General features: G+C 47.1%; 1 protein-coding gene across 1 annotated transcript; it reads left to right on the forward strand.

Annotated features, from left to right (window-relative positions):
• The first annotated feature begins 17,220 nt into the window (after window positions 1-17,220).
• Window positions 17,221-17,613, forward strand: LOC145411611 (uncharacterized). Its single transcript, XM_080281621.1, has one exon. The coding sequence runs from the start codon at window positions 17,221-17,223 to the stop codon at window positions 17,611-17,613; it is 393 nt and encodes a 130-aa protein (XP_080137747.1).
• Window positions 17,614-23,491: the final 5,878 nt, after the last annotated feature.

A 23,491-nucleotide genomic window follows, 5' to 3' on the forward strand; every position in this document is an offset into this window, starting at 1 on the left:
TATAAGGAGAAAGTAAATACACAGTCGTACTGAGATATACAATTTATAAATATTACTTGGTTCCTCATATACTCAGTTTTATTGTTCATAAAAGGTCTAAAAATAATCAGGTTGCAGGAGCCTCGACTTGAACTGTAAGTCTGCCGTGTTGAGATTTACTGGATTTTTAATTTCCGATGAGTCTATTGGCTTTTTTTTCTAATTCATCTTAGCCGTGACTTCACAGATAAAAGTTTGTGCCAATTGTGAACTAGTTACAGACGATAGCATCCGCTTTCGGGGTAGTTCCAAATTATTTTATCATAGTGATGCTTGTACAAAGTTATTTTTGGTCGAAATCGCTAGATACGTAAATTCCACAAATGTACTCAAAATTGATTCCGAAACGCAATTAATTCCAACACTCAGAAGACATTTCTGTAAGTGAGAAAAATCACATTAAGGGAACATACAACAAGAAATCCCTTGACACATAAACATAGCTGGCATCTCGTGTGGGGGTAACAGAAACAAGCGAGAATTTTCGAAATATTCTTTTTTTATCTGCTGTAAATGCACTTTAAAATTAAATCGAGCCTCCTGCTTAATTTAAAAAAAAAAAGAGAATATTTGCCCATTATAATGATTAGTGTTGCACCATAAACCATATTTCCTTACGGAAAATCTCTCAAAACTGTGATAACTCATGAGAAGGAATATTGATGAACTTTTGACTCTCACATCAAAATTAATACAAGAAAATACTTTCGCAATAAGGAGATATATAATAATAAATTATAATTTATAACTATATTCCTCACCTCCGTAGACAAATAGTGCATGAGACAGCTACAAGAAAATACACGTTGAAGGAACACTGAGTGAACAGTTTGGATTTTTGCATTATGAAGAGGATCATTTGTGAGTTTATTCATTTGCAGTGGTAACTTCAAGATAAAAAATGGTACAAGTTGTTTTGTTACGGTAATAGCATCCGCTTTATAATTCAAAACTATTATACTTGAGTGATCCTAAAAACCTCATACTTCAGGGCGAAAACACTAAATATGCAACTGCCACAATTTTTTAACATTTTTTTTTATTTATGCAAGAAAGAAGGAACCCAAGGCCAGAAACCCGCAAACAGTTCCTTCCAAGAAAAAAAAAAAACAATACAAAAGTGAGTCAAATTCAAGATTCGATCGTTTCGAGGTGCCTGGACACACTGCATTTGAAAGACTGGAGATCATACGAAGTAGGAAATACAGACAGAGGGAGACAGTTCCAGAGTTGACCTGTTGCATAAATGAAGGACTGGGAGTAACGGTTAACTCTTGTATTAGGGAGTTGGGCAGAAAAGGGATTAGCATTTGTTGCTAGACTGGTGCTACGCGCCCGTCGTAGAAGTGGAAGGATGCAAGCAGACAGTTCAGAGGACCAGTGACCATTGAAGTAGCGATAGAAAAGAGATAAAGATGCAACAGTGCTGCGAAGAGACAAAGGATGAGGGGAGGCAGTAAGAATAGAGTTGATATGATAAGCCTTTGACTCCACCCTGTTACACACTAGCGTTGTTCTCCAAACAGGGGCTAATAAAACCCGTGTATAAAGTCAACAACTGGGCAAGGGTAAAGAAGGTACGGAGTCGGCTTAACACACCCAATCTCTTGGAACCAGATTTTACAAAAGATGCAATATGATTTTTCCAAGATAAGTCCCGAATGAATGAAACCCCAAGCAAGTTCAAGGATGATTCAGGACTGAGCTTTGGTGGGCACTCCTGAGGAAGATTGTGTCTGGTTGATAGGTGTAAAAACTGAGTTTTTGATGCATTAAAAACAATATTATTTTTTCCCCAGTCAGAGATACGAGCCAAGTCAGACATTAGGTGTGCCATAGCCTCATCCCTTGTTTGTTGAAATAACTGCTGAGATGGACGTTGCGGAAACGTCCATCTCAGCAGTTACGATGGACAACAGCAGCTATAGAAGCTATTGATGAAGGCTAGAAACCGTAAGAGGGCATTTGGAAATTAAAGATTTATGCCAGACTCGATCGATAGCCTTTGAGATGTCAAGTGCAATGGCAAAGCTTTCGCCAAAGTCCTGAAAGGAGGATGACCAGGTGTCTGAAAAGTAGGTGAGAAGATCACCAGTGGAATGTCCGTGACGGAACCCATACTGACGATCAGAAAGAAGTTGTGATTGGAAAGATGCCTTAAAATTTTTCTATTAAGAATTGACTCGAAAACTTTTGAGGCAGGATGTTAAAGCAACTGGACGATAGATTGTTGGGAATGGTCACCCTTCTTTGGGACTAGCTGAATGAGAACAAACTTCCAGCAAGAAGGAAAGGTACAGTCAGGGAAAGTTCCACATTACCCACTGTTCGGAGCATTGATGGTCGACGTACTATCACTCCCAAAAGTCGGGCGTATTTCTCGAACACACGTAACCCTGAACCAGTGAATCTAAAACAACATGCATATAATGCCTAATTTTGTCAACAGATGGTGCTGGACGATGTTAGGTGTTGGGTAGAGGGAGGGTGGTGAAACGGTGGATTTATCAGTGCTGTCCTACTACAAACGTTGACTTTATAGGATATAAACAACAATGTGTTTAGCATACACTTATGCCAACAGTAACTGGTATTCGTTGCATATTTATGTTGTAGGCTATGCGTCAATTATTGTAATACTGGCACTACCAAAGGAGTCCCCCTCCCTTTACATCTGCACCTCCTCTTCTTCCAAGTGTATCTCCCAAACACAAAACTATAATATAATAGTAATACGACACTAATATCAAAACGTATGGTAATATGCATATGCGTTAGAAACAACCTATGTTTTTTTTTTTTTTTATGTTACATTCATGTAATAATAATGCTCAACCATTAAACAACTTTATAACGACTATCCGACAATATGCGCAGGGCTAATGTTTTTTTTTTTTTCCCCAATGTATTGACAAACACAACCATGTAATGACTACGATGTCAGTTTTAATTTCGAATGTTTGGCTAACAAATACCCAGAGGTAGACCACGGGATGCAAGGTTTCCTGAGTTGTGTGGTTCTCTCACGCAGATATTCACCGCTCCAGCCTTCGCGTAGTCCACAGCTCACAGCACCCAACCAGGTCACCAGACAGCAGGTGAAAGGTGAGTTCGCTATGTTACCTGTATGCGGAGTAAAAGGAAAACAAAACCAACACTGTTCTATCTATTATCAGCATTAACTTTTTAGTGTTACTGCTGCTCAATAGTGTGGTGGGTGAGGTTTGTGTTAAGTGTGGTGGGAGATGTGTGGTGGGTGAAGTTTGTTTGTGTCTTTTGGGAAGTGAGTGTCGTGGATGTGGGATTGGTGTGGTATTTGGTGTGTGGTGGGTGAGATGTGTGATGGATGAGATGTGTGGTGGGAGAGATGTCTTGTGTGTGTGTTGGGTGAGGTGCTTGTGGTGGGGGTGCTGGGTGAGATGGGTGTGGTGGGAGAGATGTCATGTGAGTGTGTTGGGTGAGGTGCCTGTGGTGAGGGTGCTGGGTGAGGTGTGTGTTCTGGGTTTCGTGGAACAGATATCCTGTAGGTGTGTTGGGTGAGGTGCCTGTGGTGGGGGTGCTGGGTGAAGTGTGAGTTATGGGTGTGGCGGGAGAGATCTCTTGGGTGTGTTGGAGGAGTGTGATGGGGGAAAGGTGTGTGTTGTAGTGCGTGGTGGGAGAGTTTGTTGTGGGTATGGAGGAAGAGGTGTGTGTGTTGTGGGTGTGTTGGGAAAGATGTGTCGTGAGTGTGGTGGGGTTTGTTGTTTGCACAATTGTCTCTGTGTGTGTGTTGGGAGAAGTGCCTTGTCGGTGTGGTGGGAGAGGAGACGCCCAGGAATTGGTTGTGGTTGTGTGACGTCATGGACGTTTTGAATGGCATGGCTCGTTCCGAGGTCAGATTACTGGTATGGACGTGCTGGAGTTGCAGTGGTGCTACTGTAGACAGCTGGAGTATGGGACAGTGTGTAGGGAGAGAGTGACGGATAGGTGACTCGTTAATTTGGTGTGCTTGGGGGAGGGGGAGAGGGGGATGTAGGATTTTGTTACCACAAACTAATAACTTTTACGTTTTACTGCGTGTAGCATTAACCTCTGCAGGTTATATTATAGCATATGAAACCTATTTACTCTTTTCACACCTTGAAAACCGTTAATGATGATTCACTTGCTCCTGACATGTAACTATGCGTCGTGCTGTCAGAATTAACAAACAGTAAATCTGAAGTTAAGAAGTCACTGCATGATAGTATTGTGATCTCTATCCTGAAGTATGGAAGCGAGGCGTGGACCATGCTAGAGGGGAACAAATCAAATGAGAGCAGTGGAAATGAGTTACCTGAGAGGAGCACGTGGAGTGATATGGAGGGACAGGTTGACGAATGAAGTGAAAGAACGTTGTCAGGTGGACAGGATGCGATTGAGAAAATTAGGAGAAATATACTGAAGTGGTTTGGACATATGGAGAGAATGGAGAGTGAAAGACTGACTAAGGGGGTGTATGCAGGTGAAGTGGAGGGAGGGAGAGTGAGGGGGAGACCGAGGATGAGGTGGAGGGATGGAGTTGAGAGGTACATGAGGGAGGGGGGAGTGAGTTGGGGGGACGGCAGTCAAATGGTGGGTGACAGAGCGACTTGGAGGCGATTTGTCTGCGGCCACCCTTTGCGGGATTAGGGCATAGGGCTATAGATAGATAGATAAATAAAAGTTTGTCGTTGTTTTACAAGCATTTCTTGAGCATTCTGCGGTCGTGTAGTTGTCCATTATGTCACGTGAGTAATACAATACTGGTAGCTCATGTCTGATACATTAGTTGTCCCTTGTGCTTTTACTTAAAATATCAAAAACCTCCCTTTCACACGCGTCGGTAGTAGGATGGTATGTCACATAGCCGGTGTTTAATACAGTAGCTTGGGGCAGAAGTTCCTGACCCTACTATATTTACATTTCATCCATTGTGAATTATACAATGTAACACTCACAAATGCTGTATTGTATTGTTCCTGTTCACTAAACGCCTAACCTTTGTGCATGCTGAAACAGACACTCAAAGACGGACAGACAGACAGACATGCACACACCACACACAAACCATTTTACGACCCTGATGTCATTTATTATTGACTGACAGCAAAGACACAGAAGCGACCATATTAAGCCATGCTTAAGTATGATGCATAGTGGTGAGCCTTTATGTGCGGATTATTATTGAATGCAGACACGCCATCCTCTGTAACGTTTAACCCCATATGTCTAGGGTGTTATTTTAACTAAATATAATTCGTTGGTGCCAGCCACAAGGAAATGTCAAAAACTTCAGTATCAGTTTAATGTTGCAGTCTAACAAAAACCTTGTTGGGGGAGTGTGGCCACTGAAGGGGGGAATGGTTAATCCGTGCTTCAGATCTGGAAGAAACATTGAGCTTTCAAACAGCACAATGAGATTACAATTTATTTAATAAGCTAGTTGTGTGACAGACACGTGCATGAGTATAGTGCTGCGGTATACATGCCTGCTTTGCTTCGCAGGACACATTAATATGCACTTGTTTTTCTATTCGTGAGAGTGTACCGTAGTGCGAGACTTCGCATGCCTGTCTTGCATCTCGGAGACTTTTTAACCAATGGCATCCAGAGGTTTTAGGTTTGGGTGGTAAATGCGATTCATGTCAGGAATTTGATTACCTACACTCCCATTTCTGACCCCCCACAATCTGAGCTCTTGATTGTCATATGCTACAGACATATTGAAACGAATATTTACTCTCCCTAGCATTACACGATTGTCTTTAGCCGAAGAAACACCTAAGTAAAAGATAGGTTTAAAAGACCTTCGTTACTGATTCTGAACTACAATGATAAACCAACAAACTGCATGTATCCAGCGTATGTTATGAATGGCAGGAATAGAACATTACATTGTATATGAAATATCGACCATGGCAACTGAGCACCACCGAGCCAGAGTGACAACCCCCCACACAGGGGCTCTGAAGTCGCGCGCAAGGTCAAGGCAATACGGATGTATGCCCCTGTGACGGCATCTAGCCGCACAAACCAGGAGACGGCCTCTAACCGCTCCAAAACAGCGATGGCCTCCAGCCACACATCAAACATGACGGCCTCTAGCCGCACACCAAAAACGTGGCGGCCTCCAGCTGCACACCAAAACGTGGCGGCCTCCAGCTGCACAACTATAGAGACGGCCTCCAGCCACTCAGGTGCTGCTCGACCCCCACCTCTCCTGCAGCTGCCTGTGGGAGTATGATGCACGTGACGCCCTCCAGCCGCACCAGCAGGGAGGTGACGGTCTCCGCCTGCACCTCGACTGCACGTTACTCCCCTGCAGGACACAGGTGATGGCCTCCAGCCGCACCCATGGTCAGGTGACAGTCTCCTCTCACACTTCGCCCACAGTCCTGCTCGGAAGTCGGGCCTTGGTGATGGCCTCCAGCTGCACCGAGAGGGAGCGGACGGCCTCTAGCCGTCCTCCTGCTGTTGCCTATGGGTCCTTGGTGACGGCCTCCAGCTATACCAGGGAGAGGCATCACCACCAAAGCCTCTCACCTTCAGTGACTTCCTCAGTGAAGGACGACCCTCGCTCGGCTCACCCGTCCTGTAGCCAAGCTGGACGTTCCTCCGCCCCTCTCCACCAAGGCAGCCCCCAGGAGGAACCTCCCTGCCTGAAGGAAGTGTGGCGAGGTTCTGTGCTGTCCCCGGGAGTGTGTGCCATCCATTTGGTGCTCATGGGAGACGACCACCTGACGGACTCCTGCTGGAGGTGACGCCGCAGTCCAACCCTGACAGCGGCCCGATGGGAGGTAGACTGCAGACATCGGACTCCATGAAGCGCCCCTACAACCCTGGGGTGCACCCTCCCCAGCCCGAGGCAATGGCGACCTTCTCCCCAGAGTAGGCGCTGACAAGCGCGCCTGCTCGCACTGTTTGGTCCAAGCCCAAAGGACCAGAATACCCTGCCAGGCCCCACAAGAAGAGGGCCTCCCACCACACCCAACCACAGCTCCCAGCAGACAATATCACCTCTGAGAGTCATCCTGTGGCCCTTGAAAGAAGGGACACCGGAAGGGATCCATCCAACACCTGGGCGACACCTGGAGATCACCCGACCCCTGCAGCCTGGCCGGAGTTCCCCGGCCTGCCCAACATAATAGTGACTGCCCAGATCTATAGTGACTGTAGTGCTCAAAGTGACTATGTAGTATACCTACGTGCCTATGTGTGTATGCTGTGTTGTACGAGTACTAATGTTTTTACCACTGTGTAATATATGGTGAGACATTTGTGTTCAGATTAATGTCCAAGACCAAGTAACTAACTGTGTGAGAATTAGTATCCTTCATTGTGCAATGTCTTTCCAGCATCCTCTGACTGGATAGCAGTCTGCATAATACCCACCAACCAGTCTAGTTTATGTAGCACAGTTGATAGCAAATATTGTCATGTGTAACTCCCATCTATAAGGTTGTAATTTGAATAATATACATGTAAGGTCGTTACTTAGAGTTTTTATGCCCTGCTCTTCTCATTGTGTATTCTAGGTCTGGTCTTGAAAGAAGACCCCGGCTCTATCACAGGTGTTTCTGGAATGAGAAGTTGCCCTTAAAATGCCTAGCATAACACTGGTGGCCAGCGGTGGTTCTTGACCCGTGCAGAATGCAGAAAGGAGCAAACAGGGACAACAGCAAAAATGGCAACAAACCCTCAAGTACAATTACCTATATTTTACCAGGATCAGTCTGATATACACACACTCCTATCTATAATCAAAACGCTGCTGGACATAGGTTTGAGGACGACAGACAATAAATCGCAGTAACTCTACCACTCTTGGGCAAAGCAGCAGCCAGCATCGCACCTAATTTGGGCGAACTTTACCAAAATAGTGATCCAGGCCATCATGCCATCACTAGGAAGAGTTGTGGCACTCTCGCAACTTGACAGTTTAACCTATGACAGAGACCTGGATGACACACTCATCCAGGCCAGGCAACTCTTCACCACCGCATACCCGGAAACGATGTATTGACCCGAGAACAATACACATTCAACACTCTACTAAGAGTTCTTCCCCAGATCAAGACATCCAGCTCATACGACTCCTTATAACCTCCCACTCCACCCCACAACAGATCAACGTCGTCAGTAAATTCCCCACACATAGACCAGCACCACACAACAAACCTTGGCCATCCTCGACCCACACCAACCCAACGCCAACATCCAGCCTACCCAGGGTGCACCCCACCAACAAGCACCCCAACCCTAAGGAGAATCAGAATTTGATTTCCATTAACCCGTGGGAATTTATCACTTGCACTCACCGATGTCCACTCCACAACATCAGAGAACAATTGAAGGCTGCCAGGTGTAGACCAGCCACCAAGGGACGATGAAAAGTGTCCTCCCTCGATAACGAGGGCCCCGAGGACGATGATGTACCACCAGGGACACCGACCCCGGGGAAATGAAGCTGGAGGAAGACGAGATCCTGCAGCAGCTGGATTTTTAGGCCCGCGCCCGCACCTCCCCATGGTGGCAGGGACCACCTCTTTGAAATACTCCCCCCTAGTCTATAACAAGATGAGACAGAACGGAGTAAAAGCGAGGTTACTGGTTGACACGGGAGCAGCCAGATCCTGCCTCTACAACCATTTTTATTCCCTTAATAAGTCGGCTTCTGGCTGGCTTTTCCCTACGTCAACCCATCTCATGGACGCAGGGGATGGCCCCCAACCCATCCATAAGGAAACACAGGCCCTACGCACTGACAACCGCCAACAACTCTCCACCCAGCACAAAGTTATTGTGTTCAACTCGACCTGCCGAGCATATGATGGGTATCTGGGATTGGACCTCCTGCAGAAGTTACATGCAAACTGTCACGAATCAATTCGCGACATTTCCTTTTTGTGAGAAGCCACGAACTATTAGTGGAAAACTCACTGTGTATCGCTCAGTTAACCGTTTCTCTCTCCATTCCGGGGTATACTTTTCAAATCATTCGTCACTTTCAAAAGTGACCGATTTAATGCACGTCACTAAGTGCGCTACTGAGCGATACAATTGTTTCTTTATCGTTCGCCTCTACTTGCATAAACCGTTAGCCACGCCTTCTTCCGGTGGCTCGTGCTTCCTGCCCATACATTATTTGAATTCAGTCTTGTGTTTGCTGTGACGGAGAAAGGGTCTGTGCTCAGAAGTGGAGAGGTCAGCTAGCACCCCAAGCTCCATTAGTACAGTTAATCCCAGCACTCCCACCTTAGTGGTGATACATAGTATTCATCGACTGGTATTTCTTTTGTGTATTTCGTAGTTTTAAGAGCTTAGTTAAGGTGTTTTTCCTAGGCGTAAGTATTTAGCTTCTGTGTGAGTGAGCGAGTGCGTCTCATTGATTTGATTTGAAATGTAATGTTAAATTTATTTTTGTAATTAATAAATTTAACAGTTCTATTTCTTGAGCTTAATGTAGAGTAAAAATCTTGTTTCATTTCTCCATAATTAAGCTTATTTTCCATACAGCTCCTAGCTTGCATAAACATTTACTATTCATAACTGGTACTTAGACCAGTCTTGTTGTATTAACTTAAAATCCGTTGTGCCAGGAGTTAATGCATCAGCAAGAACCTGATGTTATTATTATTAGTATTAGTTATTTATTGTCAGGGGTGATGTAACTTTCTCCAGAGGCTAACAGTACAGCAATTCAGCAATTGTGAGTAATTAGTCTCTGCTGAGTACTGTTGAGAAAGTTTATAAATTCTCGTTCTTAGAGAATCTTAGCAAATCAGCGTAAAGTAATCGTTGCTTGATGTAGCAAGACAATCATTGTCTCTGCTCTTCAATATTATTGAATATTATTATCAATTTAAATAATATTTAACCATTTATTTTAAAATTACCCTGATAATATAAAAAACCCCGTGACAATTGGCGACCTCATTCCAGGATATTAACTCCTAGCTCTATAGCTACTCACGAGATAGTGCTCACTCATTCATATTTAGGTATTTATCATTAAAGTTTATAGACACAAGTTTACTGGTGTTTACCGTTAAATTTAGCAAGTGAATTTTGCTTTATCAATCCATAGAGTACTTAACTCTAGTTTATTCTTGGTAACGCCAGACGATTTTATTCGCTCCTGGGAAGTCGCCGTACCCATTGTGTTTATTATTGAGTCTTCCCAGTCATTTACATTTTTTATTTATTCTTTGCCAGTTAACTGGATAAGACTGGTCACCACTAGCTTGTGTCTGTACTCTTTACTTTTGTTTATTAGTATTCGTCGCTAAGCAGTCAGTACTCAATTTCGGTTTGCTTAATAAAACTAGCGAAATGGCTACTACTGTATTTTTACAGGAAGCCAAAGAAATGGGTCTTTCGGACCCAACCGAAATTAAAGAGTATATACTCTCACGGCATAATCAGGAGCAGCAGCGCGAGAATGATGCCCGTGAAGAGCGTAAGATTCAGCGCGAGTACGAGCGAGAACAGCGCGAACACGAGCGAGAACAGCGCGAATACGAGCGTGAACAACGAGACAAAGAACGAGAACATGAACTTGAAGTGCTGAAGCTCAAGCGAGATTCCTTGGCTTCAGACACGTCTGGTGCAGTTGGTCTAAGCTCCACGAGCGTTCTCCCTGCACATGTCCTAGCGACCCCACGCATCAAGCTTCCTTCATACAAGGAAAGCGAGCGAATCGAGCCGTACATAGCTCGTTTTGAGGACATGGCAGACTTATATCAACTGGATGAGGAAGCTAAGCGGATCCAATTTCTTAGTTTATTTGAGGGCCCTGCCCTCGATATTCTCCACAGAATTCGTGGAGACAATCTCACATATGAGATGATGAAAGCTGCACTCATTAAGGCGTATGGTCTCACAGTAGACGACGCCAAAGTTCAGTTCATGCGAGCTCGTCTCCAAGACAAGGAGACAGCTGTTCAGTTCCTTGATCGTCTCACAGCTTATTTAAATGAGTGGATGGAGAAAGATGAAACTCCTTCCACGCGTGAGGGGATAATTGACCTTATGCTGCGTACACAGCTAGAGAGGTCGTGGCCTGCTGAGCTCATAGCACAGCTTAAGATCTGCCAGGTGAAAGATGCCAGCCAAATGGCAGAGAAGGCTGACGCATTCTTTACTGCATACGGGTATCAAGCTCGTAAGCAAAACACCTGGAGCAGAAAAGAGACTGCCAAGTCTGGGAAGCCGTCTCAGACTGAATCCCAGCACCAAGGCCGTTCTCAGAGTAATGGTCAAGGTCCAAGCAAACCGCAGTGGAAGGACCAGGGGCAAAACACTCAGAAACCTGAGTGGAAGAGGTACAACAAGTACCCTAACCAGCAGCAGTATCAGCCACGCAATCGACCGTCGGGACAAACTTCACCACCAGCTCAAAAGAGGCAGGAAGCAAATGCAGCCTTCATTCCTCAGCAGCAGCCTGGTGGTCACGTCCCTACCAGTGTGGGTACTTCCCCACAGTTCACTAGTCCCACAGTGACAGTGAACCCCCCTCCACAGATGGCCAATGTTCCATCTTATAACTCTCAAGGCACAATGTTTGCCACATCAATTCAGCAGCCTCATGAGTGGCTAGCTGCTTCCTCCACAGGCCCTCCCACAGGTGACAGTACCTTCTTTGTTCAGCCAGGGTTTGTGGGAGGCATTCCTGTGAAGGTCCTGAGAGACAGTGGTTCCTCAGGTTGCTCTGTCAAGCAGAGTTTAGTTCGGCCTGAGCAGTATACAGGTCGACAGATCCATGCAAAGCTTATTGATGGATCAGTGAGATTGTTCCCTGAGGCATGTATCCAGGTGGCATCTCCATTTTATACTGGTACGACACTTGCAGTTGTCATGCCAGAGCCTCTATTTGACTTAATAGTAGGCAACATTCAAGGAGTCAAGGATAGTTGCTCCGATGATGACGCTACTCAGACTTCGGCTGCTGCGGTAACACGAGCCATGGCTGAGGCTCCAGATTGTGTCACCCCAGTGATCATTGAATCGCCGCAAGATCTGATGTGTAGTCAACTTGTTGTACAAGAACAACATTCTGACCCGACACTTGATACCGTGCGGAACAAACAAAAGGGTCGAGTGATAAAGTATTCACGGGGAGGTCGAGCCAAGTTCCTTCGTAAACAAGGACGGCTCTACCATGAGTCACGAACACCCGAGGGCGAGGTTCGACTGCAGTTTGTCGTTCCCGCCAAGTACCGCCTAGCAGTGTTACAATGGGGTCATTGTTCAGTCTCAGGAGGTCACATGGGCAAAAGGAAGACCCAGGGCCGTATCCGAGCTGACTTTTTCTGGCCAGGGATGGGACGGGACATAAATAGTTTTGTCCGTTCCTGCAGTGTGTGTCAAAGTAACACCACTAATCAGGGTCATGTCCTTCCTGTGCCATTCATAACCACACCTGTAATCTCTGAGTCAGTTGAGAGACAGGGTAGTGGTGAAGTGGGTGCAGGCCTGACGTCTCGCCCATTGGCCCCATAGGACACATTATGTCCGGGGCCTGTACATACATATTATGTACCGTAAGTTAAGGGGGAAAGTTGAGAGGCGACTCGAGGCTATGGAAGACCCGAGTTTGCACAAGGATTCTCAGCTTCCCGGTACTAATATATGTACCGTAGGTTAAGGGGGAAGTTGAGGGGCGACTTGAGGCTATGGAAGACCCAAGTTTGCACAAGGATTCTCAGCTTCCCGATACTAATATAAGTATTGTAGGTTAAGGGGGAAGTTCGAGAGAGAACTCCGCAGAGGCGACTTGAGGCTATGGAAGACCCAAGTTTGCACAAGGATTCTCAGCTTTCCGGTACTAATATAAGTATTGTATTGTAGGTTAAGGGGGAGAGAGAACTCCGCAGAGGCGACTTGAGGCTATGGAAGACCCAAGTTTGCACAAGGATTCTCAGCTTTCCGGTACTAATATAAGTATTGTATTGTAGGTTAAGGGGGAGAGAGAACTCCGCAGAGGCGACTTGAGGCTATGGAAGACCCAAGTTTGCACGAGGATTCTCAGCTTTCCGGTACTAATATAAGTATTGTATTGTAGGTTAAGGGGGAAGTGAGAACTCTGCAGAGGCGACTTGAGGCTATGGAAGACCCAAGTTTGCACAAGGTTTCTCAGCTCTCCGATATTAATATAAGTACTGTAGGTTGAGGCACAGGTTGAGGACCCGTGTGCAGTTCGAGGCTATGGAAGACCCGAGTTTGCACAGGGATTCTCAACTTGCCGACCATAATCGTGTGCTAAAATTAATGGCGACCTCGAGCGTACTTTTCATAGCATGTACTGACTGCTAGCCAGAGAGAGTAATTGTAACATAATAAGAATTTTGTCCCATTGACACTTTTGATGCTCCACCTCAATTGGTTTTGCAGGTTCAGCAATGGGTGTAGCAGTTTTGCTGTGCGGGCCAGCCGATCGTCTGCCGCACGCTGCCACCTCTTCTCCTCTGCCTTCGTCATCGCCATATATTATTTACTGTGTCATTTTACACGTAGGTACAGTTACACTGCAACTGTCACACCTACACTGTGTATTACATACATCACACTACACAACAATTAGTTGTCAGTGTAAATGTAGCGACTTTTCGCTCAGTTTGACCTGAGTACAGGATTTTCACCGTCGTCACGGAGTTTTTCCCTCAAGCTTGCTTCTATTAACGTAAATACGAGGTTTTTTCGCTCACTGACGACTGCGACTTTCTCCTGTAGCAGGATAGCACACACACCACAGTGTGAATCTTGTGTGACTGAGTTAGGATTTATATATATGTATATTGAAATCTTTCTTCTGAAGGAAGAAAGATTTAATTTTCATGGGGCGTAATGTCACGAATCAATTCGCGACATTTCCTTTTTGTGAGAAGCCACGAACTATTAGTGGAAAACTCACTGTGTATCGCTCAGTTAACCGTTTCTCTCTCCATTCCGGGGTATACTTTTCAAATCATTCGTCACTTTCAAAAGTGACTGATTTAATGCACGTCACTAAGTGCGCTACTGAGCGATACAATTGTTTCTTTATCGTTCGCCTCTACTTGCATAAACCGTTAGCCACGCCTTCTTCCGGTGGCTCGTGCTTCCTGCCCATACATTATTTGAATTCAGTCTTGTGTTTGCTGTGACGGAGAAAGGGTCTGTGCTCAGAAGTGGAGAGGTCAGCTAGCACCCCAAGCTCCATTAGTACAGTTAATCCCAGCACTCCCACCTTAGTGGTGATACATAGTATTCATCGACTGGTATTTCTTTTGTGTATTTCGTAGTTTTAAGAGCTTAGTTAAGGTGTTTTTCCTAGGCGTAAGTATTTAGCTTCTGTGTGAGTGAGCGAGTGCGTCTCATTGATTTGATTTGAAATGTAATGTTAAATTTATTTTTGTAATTAATAAATTTAACAGTTCTATTTCTTGAGCTTAATGTAGAGTAAAAATCTTGTTTCATTTCTCCATAATTAAGCTTATTTTCCATACAGCTCCTAGCTTGCATAAACATTTACTATTCATAACTGGTACTTAGACCAGTCTTGTTGTATTAACTTAAAATCCGTTGTGCCAGGAGTTAATGCATCAGCAAGAACCTGATGTTATTATTATTAGTATTAGTTATTTATTGTCAGGGGTGATGTAACTTTCTCCAGAGGCTAACAGTACAGCAATTCAGCAATTGTGAGTAATTAGTCTCTGCTGAGTACTGTTGAGAAAGTTTATAAATTCTCGTTCTTAGAGAATCTTAGCAAATCAGCGTAAAGTAATCGTTGCTTGATGTAGCAAGACAATCATTGTCTCTGCTCTTCAATATTATTGAATATTATTATCAATTTAAATAATATTTAACCATTTATATCAAAATTACCGTGATAATATAAAAACCCCGTGACACAAACATCGACTGTCACAAGCAGTAGCTCCAATTCTGAAATCCCCCAGACTCCCCTCCCACTCCCCCCCATTCCATGTGCACATGCAGGTCACCCCACCCTCACCTCCCTCCCTCCTTCCCCCCTTGTCCCCCCTCAGTTCCTCCCCCAGTCCACCCCCCCCACACCCCACCTTCTCAGCCACAATTGCATCTGCCCTAACGACCCCTTCCCACCAAGAGGTTTGGTTACATCTAAACAGGCCTACTGGTGCCTCCATCCTGTTCTCCCCCAGCTTACCACCCAGGACCCTCTCGGCCTGTCTGCTGTGCCCCACCTTCCTCCCCCCCACATATTGCCGCAGTCAGAATAGCCAACATCTCCACCACCCCCCTCATGCTACCTAGGGGATTAGTTGTGGGAGAGATGGAAGAGGCCGAGCCTTGTGCCACCCCCCAACTGCCCCCCTGCTACCCTACCACCCATACCTGAACATCTCTCCCCCCACCAGGCTGATAGCCTCCACTGCCTTCTCCTGGACTTCCAAGACCTCTTTGCATCAGGCCCTACCGACATCAGCCACACTACTTATCTGGTGCACGAAATACATACCACAGGACTGCTCATTTGCCAACCATCCCCGTGAAAAAAAAAAAAAAAAAAACAGGCTGAGGAAGACCGGCCGGTCCAGGAAATGGTCGATGCCGGTGTCGTGTCACCCTTCACCGGCCTGTTGTCCTCCCTCATCATGCTTGTCAAAAAAAAAGATGGCAGCCTTCGTTTTTGCATGGACTACCGCCAATTGAATGACGTAACCACCACGGATGCCATGCCCCTTCCCAGGATAGATAACTCCTTCGACTTCCTATATGGAGCCTCTTGGTTCTCGACCCTAGACATCCAATCGGGATATTGGCAAGTCCCCCGGACACCCCGAGGACAGGGGGAAAACTGCATTTTCCACTAGCAATGGGAAACACTCTGAGTTCAACGTGCTGCCTTTTGGACTCTGCAATGCCCCTGCCACCTTTTCTAGATTAATGGGGTCTGTCGTGAGCAGCCTCACTTGGGAAATCTGCCTGGCCTACCTGGATGACATAATTATTTTCAGCAAAACATGGGCCGATCACCTCCAATGCCTCAGGAAAGTTTTTCTGCATATCCGTCAAGCCGGCCTCAAGTTTAGGCCCTCCAAGTGCGTCCTGGCAGCATGAACCATCACCTTCCTGATGCTCGTCATCTCGAAGGATGGAATCTTACCCTACCCTGACAAGCTGCATGCTATCACAGACCTCCCTCTGCTGCAAGACGTTCACGAAGTCCGCGCCTTCCTGGGCCTCACATCGTACTATCGGCGATTCGTGAAAGGGTTCACCCACATCATCAAACCCCTCCATGATTTGACCAAAAAGGGCAAGCCTTTTACCTGGACCAACAAATGGGGAGTTGCTCTCCAAGAACTAAAAAACAAACTCATCAGCGCCCCGATCATCACCTTCCCCAACTACACCCTGCCCTTCCATCTGTACACAGATGTATCATAAATAGTGATTAGCACTGTCCTCACCCAGGTACAGCAAGGGTGAGAACACATCATTGCCTGTGCCAGCCACACCATCAACCAAGCTGAAAGAAATTACACCACTACAAAAAGAGAGTGCCTGGGCACCATCTGGGTGCTAGAACATTGCCGGACCTACCTGTCAGGTACGAACGTCACTATCATCACAGACCGCCAATCACTCCAATGGCTTCGGCAATCTGACACACACAACGCCCAACTTATCAGATGGAGGGAAACACTAGAAGAATTTAGCTACAAGATTTCCTACTGCACCAACAAACTACACACTAATGCCGACGCCCTATCCTGACTGCCAATCAGCTTGATCCACGACGAATCTGAACTCCTACAGCAGTGGCGCAACAAAGAACGTCCCCAGTGGCTGCCGCCACACCTGTTCTCTAAACTCCACCAGCAGGGCAACCACCTATTCACCCAGTCGGGACACGTAGTGCTCGACCCCAAGACAGCCTTAGACACCATGACGCACCTCAACTCCGATAATGGGATTCACCTGGACATCATAAAGCTGCTACAGGTATAACGATGCCTACTGGACCCCTAACCACTCCAACTTAGCCAGACAAGTCACCCAGTCTTGCCGTGCCTGCACACTAGGCAAAGATACAACCCACACACCAGGCCCGTCAGGAAGCATCACTGCACGCAAACCCTGGCAATTACTATCCATCACATAGTGGGCCCCCTACCACTCAAATCTGGCTACAGGTATATCATCAATTTCATGGATACCTATTCAAAATTCCTCATCGCCTATCCAGCCAAGGAATACCACGCCATAGCCGTGGCTGACACAGTCATCCCCCATGTCTTCTCCTATTTCGGGATTCCCCAGGCCCACGAGTTCACCAGTTCTGTGTGGCAAGAGCTCGTGAACATCTTTGGCTACCACCTTTCACTCTCCTCCCCATACTGGCCCCAAGGCAATGGCATATGTGAGAGGAGCCACCGCACCTTCATGAACCAGGTGCAGACCCGAACAGAGGAAACCAAAAACGAGGACTGGCTGGCCCACGTCAAAATTGTCCAGTGGGGGATCAACTCCTGCTCCCGAGACGACGCTATATCTCCCCACATAAGGGTATCTGGGGAGGCCCCCCGCCTTCTGCCTCTATGACAACACCTGCAGCCTCCCACCATGTCTCCCATGTCCGACCCTCTCTACCATCTCAAGAGGCGATTGCACCACCTACAGAGAAAACTAGATCTGCAGCTAGACACTGCCCCCTCCAGCCCTTACAAGCTGGGCGACTCAGTAGTAGTGGCAAAGCTACCCTCACCCAGTAAAATCTCCCCACACTTCATGGGTCCAAATACCATCACTTGCTTCCTGAACCCCTAACAGGTCGTCATAGACAATCATAACATACTGCACACGTATCACAACCACCATGTGTGCCCTTTTCCAACCACTACCATCCTACGCCACAATCTTGCTTCCTCCATCACCTGCACCACCTCACCGCCACCCACCACCCCAGATCCTACATCCGATTCATACAGTTGCTACATCACACCCTCCTCCTCCCTGCCCTCATCCCCAACTCCTTCCCTGCCAGCCCACTCCCCTGCTGCACCTCACACCTCCTCGGCTGCAACCTCACCACAAATCCACCCACCTGACTCAGGAACCCTAAATCCACTCCCCTCTGCAGCACACCCACAGCCCTCCCTGCCATTCCCCACTGCCTCCACCCCCATATCCTCCCCTCCCACCAGCCACTCCTCGTTCACCACCCATAACCCATCCCACACCTCAAACACCACCCGCCACCACCACCCACACTGCCCCGTCATTGAACACTCAGAAACCACAGTCACCCCTGACACCACATGGCCACACTCCCCCCTCACACTCGAATAGCACAGCCGACTCCAGCACCACAAGGCTGCACTCCCACCTCACCGCCCACACCCACCCTCAAAACCACCATCACCCGCTCTGGCCGCCTTTCACACCCATCAGTCAGATACTCCACCACACCCTTCCCTACTTCCCCCACCACCACATCAAATCACCCCAACCCCTCACACCCCCAACACTGTCCCCATAACACTCAGGCTATATCAAGTTCAAAGGAAACCCACCTGCCCCTATCCCCAGGGAAAACAGCCGCACCTACCCACAGTGACTGCATAAAACCTCCACCATCTCACAGGTTGCTAGCAATTAACTAAGGTATGCTGAACACCAGCCACCACCAACCATGAAGGTATTGGGTGTCACCTGGGCCCCAACCTACGGAAGGAAGCAACGCGTCCGCGGGCCCCATCACCTTTTGCAACTCCTTCACAAAATGCATCAAGCCTCCACCCTCTACTTCATCTACACTCCACATCTGGACCCGAACATACGCACCTCACATTGGACCACCCTCCTCCACAAACTGACACCCGCCTACAACCCCACCACCACAGAGACCTACTACTTCCGGCTGTGGGGACGTGGCTTCTCTCCGTCCAGGTGGTGGTGAATATCGACTGTGGCAACTGAGCACCACCGAGACAGAGTGACACCCCCCAGGAGGTGACCATGGAGGGGCTCCGAAGGCACACTCGAGGTCAAGGCAATACGGATGTATGTCCCCAACTACCTTGTGCCTCTATTCCCCGGAACAGACCCCGTGGGAGTGCTGCATTCTGCATGCACTACCCTCCGACCGGACTAGTCTTTGACAGGGTCGGGGGGGGGCTGAAAACACAGTCCCGAGCAGCACCCCTGTGACAGCTTCTAGCTGCACAAGCCAGAAGATGGCCTCTAGCCACTCCAAAACAGTGTCGGCCTCCAGCCGCACATCAAACGTGACAGCCTCCAGCCGCACATCAAGCATGACAGTCTCCAGCTGCACAACTATAGAGACAGCCTCCAGCCTTTTAGGTGCTGCTCGACCCCCCCCCCTCCTGCAGAAACCAGTGACAGCCTTCAGCCACGTTTGGGGAGAGTTAGGTACACCCCCTCTCCTTCTGCAGCTGCCTGTGGGAGTACGATGCAGGTGACGACCTCCAGCCGCACCAGCAGGCAGGTGACGGCCTTCTCCCGCACCTCAACTGCATGTCACTCCCCCTGCAGGACACAGGTGACGACCTCCAGCCGCACCCATGGTCAGGTGACGGCCTCCGCCTGCACCTCACCCATGGTCTTGCTCTGAAGTCGGGCCTTGGTGATGGCCTCCAGCTGCACCGACAGGGAAGGGACGGCCTCTAGCTGCCTACGGGACCTCAGCAACGGCCTCCAGCTGCACAAGGGAGAGGCATCACCACCAAAGCCTCTCAACCCCGGTGACTTCTTTAGTGAAGGACGACCCTTCTGCTTACCCTTCCTGTAGCTAAGCGGGATGTTCCTCCGCCCCTCTCCACCAAGGCAGCCCCCAGGAGGAACCTCCCTGCCTGGAGGAAGTGTGGCCAGGACCTGTGCTGTCCTCGGGAGTGTGTGCCATCCAGCCAGTGCCCATGGGAAACGACCACCTGACAGACTCCTGACGGAGGCGACGCCGCAGTCCAACCCTGACAGCAGCCCGATGGGAGGAGACCGCAGACGTAAGACTCCCCCAGGCACCCCTACAACTTGGGGCGTGCCCTCCACAGCCCCAGGCAATGGCGACTTTCTCCCCAGAGTAGGCGCTGACAAGTGCGCCTGCTTGTGCTGTTTGGTCCAAACCCTAAGGACCAGAATACACCACCAGGCCCCACAAGTAGAGGGCCTCCTACTACTCCCAACCACAGTTCCCAGCATATGACATCACCTCTGAGGTTCGTCCCGTGGCCCTTGAAAGAAGGGACACCAGACGGGATCCTTCCGACACCTGGAGATCACCCGGACCCTGCAGCCTGGCCAGAGTTCCCCGGCCTGCCCAGTGTAATAGTGACTGCTCAGACTTATAGTGACTGTAGTTCTCGTAGTGACTATGTAGTATACCTACGTGCCTATGTGTATATACTGTGTTGTACTAGTGCTTTTACCACTGTGTGATATATGGTGAGACACATATTCAGATTCACGACCGAGCCCAAGTATCAAACTGTGTGAGAATTAATATCCTTCATTGTGCAGTGTCTGTCCAGCGTCCTCTGATTGGATAGTATCCTGCGTAATACCCACCAACCAGTCGGGACCCTCTAGTTTATTCAGCACAGTTGATAGTAAATAGTGTCATGTGTAACTCCCATCTCTATTGTACGAAGGTTGTAATTTGGATAATATACGTGTAAGGTCGTTGCCTAGAGTTTTTATGCCCTGCTCTTCTCATTGTGTATTCTAGCTCCGGTCTCGAAAGAAGACCCCGGCTATTATCACAGGTGTTGCTGGGGCGAGAAGTCGCCCTTAAAACGCCTAGCATAACAGTATATAAAGCGAACAGTTAACATTATCGACCTCCTTATTATGGTATGCCCATACGTAGCTCCTGGGGAAAACGTAACCTATCTTAACATTACGCTCATCCACAGTCTCCACGTTTTTTGGTGGTATACCAATGAGTTTCCTCGCTCGAGTGACCAGTACACCTATCTTCCTAGGTTTCATAACGTTACGATATGGATGTGACCTTTAATACTCACTATTGCCATATCCAATTATCAGGACAATCGGATTATATAATGCTGTATTCGTCGCCTCTCGTGACATAATTATGCAATAACCAAACGTTTTACAGATCAATAATGCCAGTAATTTACTGTAATTAATGTAATCACTTGTGGTTCATCTTAACATGTTCTCTTCAATACAATCGGTTATCGTAGTTGTCATAATTTGCACATACCAGTACATTATGTGATCACATGTTTTACGGTATGTCTTTAAGACCAGTATAATTTTTATATTAGCCACCTGTCTTGATCATGTCGTGTCAAAAACTGTTTTCGTAGCAATGCAAGTCGTTCAATATCAGCATTACTGTTACAATCCAGATTTAGGCAGGGTATGATTTTATGGAATATCCCATAGATATTGATGCATGCTTTCTCCGCAATATGCCTGACACACGCGCCAACCATCCAGATGTTATCACCACCCGGGGAAGGATTGTCGTGATGTGGAGCGAGGCACGCCAGTATCTGTTATTGCACGAGAACTGAGACTGTGCCATAAAACAGTATACCATTGCGTAAGGCGATAGCAAGAGGAATAGTCACTTAGAACTAGGTCTCGGAGTGGCAGACCACGAGTTACAACTCAAGAGCAGGATAACCAGATCGTACAAGCAATACGGGAGCGACCCAAAACTACGGCTTTCAGCTTAACAGCCCAGCTACATCTAGGCTGCCATCCTAAGACGGTGCGACGACGCCATTATGAAAACGGACTACACTGTCGGTTTCCTGCCATAAAAGTGACAATGGCACGTGCACACAAAGAAGCTAGACTAGGTTTTGCTCTGCAGTATATGCCAGTGACAGCTGAGTATTGGCAGACGGTCATCTTCTCTGATGAAACATCCTTCTCCAACACTGTTGGAGGCCTCCCAATACTAGATTTGTGGAGGAACACCTGCAAGAACGTGCTGTTAGTGGCAGAGTCAGCACGGCTTTCTGGGAGTGGATGTCAGCGTATGGGCCTGGGGAGTTGGTAAAGATCGACGGCCATCTCACAGCAACTGAGTACGTTGACATATTGGAGCACGTTCTACTACCGACAGTCCGAACCATGCTAATTCCTGCACCCTTAACCATAAAACTTGTGCTAGACATGAGTCCCATTCATACCAGTCGCCTTGTCCGAAACTGATTTGAGCAGCATCCAGAATTTGAATAAATAGACTGGCCACCCAAGGGATGCGATCTCAATCAGATCGAGAACATTTGGGGGATGATGTCTCGCGACTGAGATGTGGGGAAAGAACGAACGATCGAAGGTATTGAGAGGAAGGCAAACAAGGTATGGGAATCTGACGCATGCCCAACTATTGTCACAATCTTGTTGCATCAATGCCAAAACGTATAAATAAAGTCATTGATGCTGGTGGTGGATGGAGTTCATACTGAGCTGGTAGAACGTGAAATATTTGTGTGGAATATCGTAGTGGTCATATTCTGTAGTGCTGTAGTTTAACATTTCACATAATACTAGTTATTTCGTAAGTGGTTACCACGTATAAAGTGACAGAAATTACTACTGTGGGTCGATATTGACAGAAATCATTTGCGAAATGTAGGACAATTTGAGTGGGCGCAATACTGTGTGTGTGTGTGTGTGTGTGTGTGTGTGTGTGTGTGTGTGTGTGTGTGTGTGTGTGTGTGTGTGTGTGAGCAAGTGAATAAGTGTGTGTGTGTAAATGAATGTGTGAGTGTGTGAATGAGTAAGTGTGTGAGCAAGTGTGTGTGTGTGAGAGTGTGTGGGTAAGTGAGTGAAAGAGAGAGAACGTGAGGTCTAATTATTATAACAGTTACACTAAATTTACATAAAGGATTATGTATGTAAGGCATAAATAAATTTCTTCCATGAACTGTGGGTGATATGCTTATCCTTACTGCATGCTACACATTTCTCTTAATAAATAAGAGGATCGCTCGTATTATATTTACCTCAGAAAATGCTGTTTATTAACAGAGGCATTAACCTTACAGCAGGTAAATGTTACCTAAATGGAATTATTATAGTATATTCTTGTCATTATACGACACTCCAGTGTGTTTTATCCATCCTACGATGAATGATTACGGAATTAATGGGGAGCAGTTTACACATAACGAGTTGACAGTTATATTTTACTGATATTAAATTGTCTTGGCATCTTCATTGTCTTGATAAGTCATCACCACGTATAGGAGTAAATATAAGTCAATGTTCAACGTCAAATGACCTGACAACTCATCACGTGCATGCTTTGAATGCATAACGATGAGGAGGGTTATATACGTAAAGCAAAATGTACCCTTCCTCTCTCTCTCTCTCTCTCTCTCTCTCTCTCTCTCTCCGGGGGAGCGCGGTAGCTCGGTGGTAGGGTGTCGGGCTCGTAATCGTGAGGTTGCGAGTTCGCGCCCCGCCCGGTGGCTTC

This window comes from Coenobita brevimanus, chromosome 11, assembly GCF_032717465.1.
Source record: "Coenobita brevimanus isolate Jiangsu-jjx chromosome 11, ASM3271746v2, whole genome shotgun sequence".
NCBI classification, from domain to species: domain Eukaryota; kingdom Metazoa; phylum Arthropoda; class Malacostraca; order Decapoda; family Coenobitidae; genus Coenobita; species Coenobita brevimanus.